The sequence below is a fragment of the Pundamilia nyererei genome, unplaced genomic scaffold, assembly GCF_000239375.1.
Source record: "Pundamilia nyererei isolate P.nyererei 1_Seehausen unplaced genomic scaffold, PunNye1.0 scaffold00039, whole genome shotgun sequence".
In the NCBI taxonomy this organism is placed as follows: Eukaryota; Metazoa; Chordata; class Actinopteri; order Cichliformes; family Cichlidae; genus Pundamilia; species Pundamilia nyererei.
In genome coordinates this window covers 818,136-819,261 of record NW_005187440.1, presented here as the reverse complement: position 1 = coordinate 819,261, position 1,126 = coordinate 818,136, and the positions used below count along the sequence as shown (strand labels likewise).

The 1,126-nt window shown below is 46.4% G+C and overlaps 1 protein-coding gene across 1 annotated transcript in view; it reads left to right on the top strand.

The window, feature by feature from the left end:
• The first annotated feature begins 415 nt into the window (after window positions 1–415).
• The window catches only part of dalrd3 (DALR anticodon binding domain containing 3), an 11,605-nt gene continuing 10,894 nt past the window's right edge, over window positions 416–1,126 (top strand). The window contains exon 1 of the mRNA XM_005730703.1: window positions 416–840. Coding sequence (XP_005730760.1) covers window positions 604–840 — 237 coding nt within the window. The 5' untranslated portion in view covers window positions 416–603. The remainder of the gene's footprint in view (window positions 841–1,126) is intronic.

Sequence of the window (1,126 nt, the reverse complement as noted above, 5' to 3'; positions counted from 1 at the left end):
AAAAAAACATTTGCTTAGATGATCAATGTGAAAATTGCTGCATGTTTAGTTTCTACACACAAAGCTGTTTATGGTTGTATTAGCAAAAAAAAAAAAGTAAGCAATAAGAAAATGATCTAACTAAACTTCACCCCTGATGGAAGGATTTCATGATGTTGGGTTTCTAAGACCAGGGTCAACTTTTGAGTTGTGGGCTCACCTTATGATTGACCTTTCTCCCTCACTGGATAAGAGGTGGCGAGCTCAAACCCTAACAAAATTCCAGATTCTCAGTACAGAGAGCAGTATGCTCAAATTTTGGGGCACAACTACTGCAGTTATTTCACCTAACACTAGATGGCGCCATGCTGGTCCGACACGCGAATGTATGTCGTAGGAAAACACAAATTACATTTCACTAGTTCCGCAAAGAGAAAACAGGCAATGCAGCGCAACATCTGACATCAACCAGCGAGCAACCGTGCGGCTAGCGTAACCCAAAATCAGGCTCATCTTCGCCCGTCTCAACGCGAGCAGCGGGACGACGCCTTGACACAAGATATGAGGAGAGGGTGAATGAGCTGACTGGTAGAAAGCTCACCTGTTTGTGCTGTGGTGGTGGTGATGATGGAGAACATCGAGGAGCTCTCGCCCCTTCGCATCACCCCTACAGTCCGTGCTCTGAGCTCCGCGCTGCGGGGGAAGCGTGAAGATGTCCACGGTTCCAGCCGTGTAAACGGTGACAGGGTATTCCCTGAACCGGAGAAGCTTTGGTTTAAGGAGAGCAGCGCTAAAAATCTACGAAACAGGGACTTCTTGTCGCCGACCACGATGCTTAACACGCTGTATGCGGACGGACAGGTTGGTTTGACTGATACCTGTTGGATATATTAGCCTCTGTGTGTGACTCCATGCTAATCTCAGAGTGTGCTGTTTTATGTTATTTCAACATAGTGCTAAATAGTATCTAAGCCGCTCAATGCGCTTTCTGAACACGCTTCTTAAATCTAGTCAAACCGGACGCTGTCACCAGACAGCGGGAATACCGCTGCTTAAACACATTGAAGTTCCGATAAACAGCTCTTCATTTTATCCTTCCGCTAAGCGGTGTAGTTCCTCGGCACTAGTGTGTTTATGTTAGTGCTAG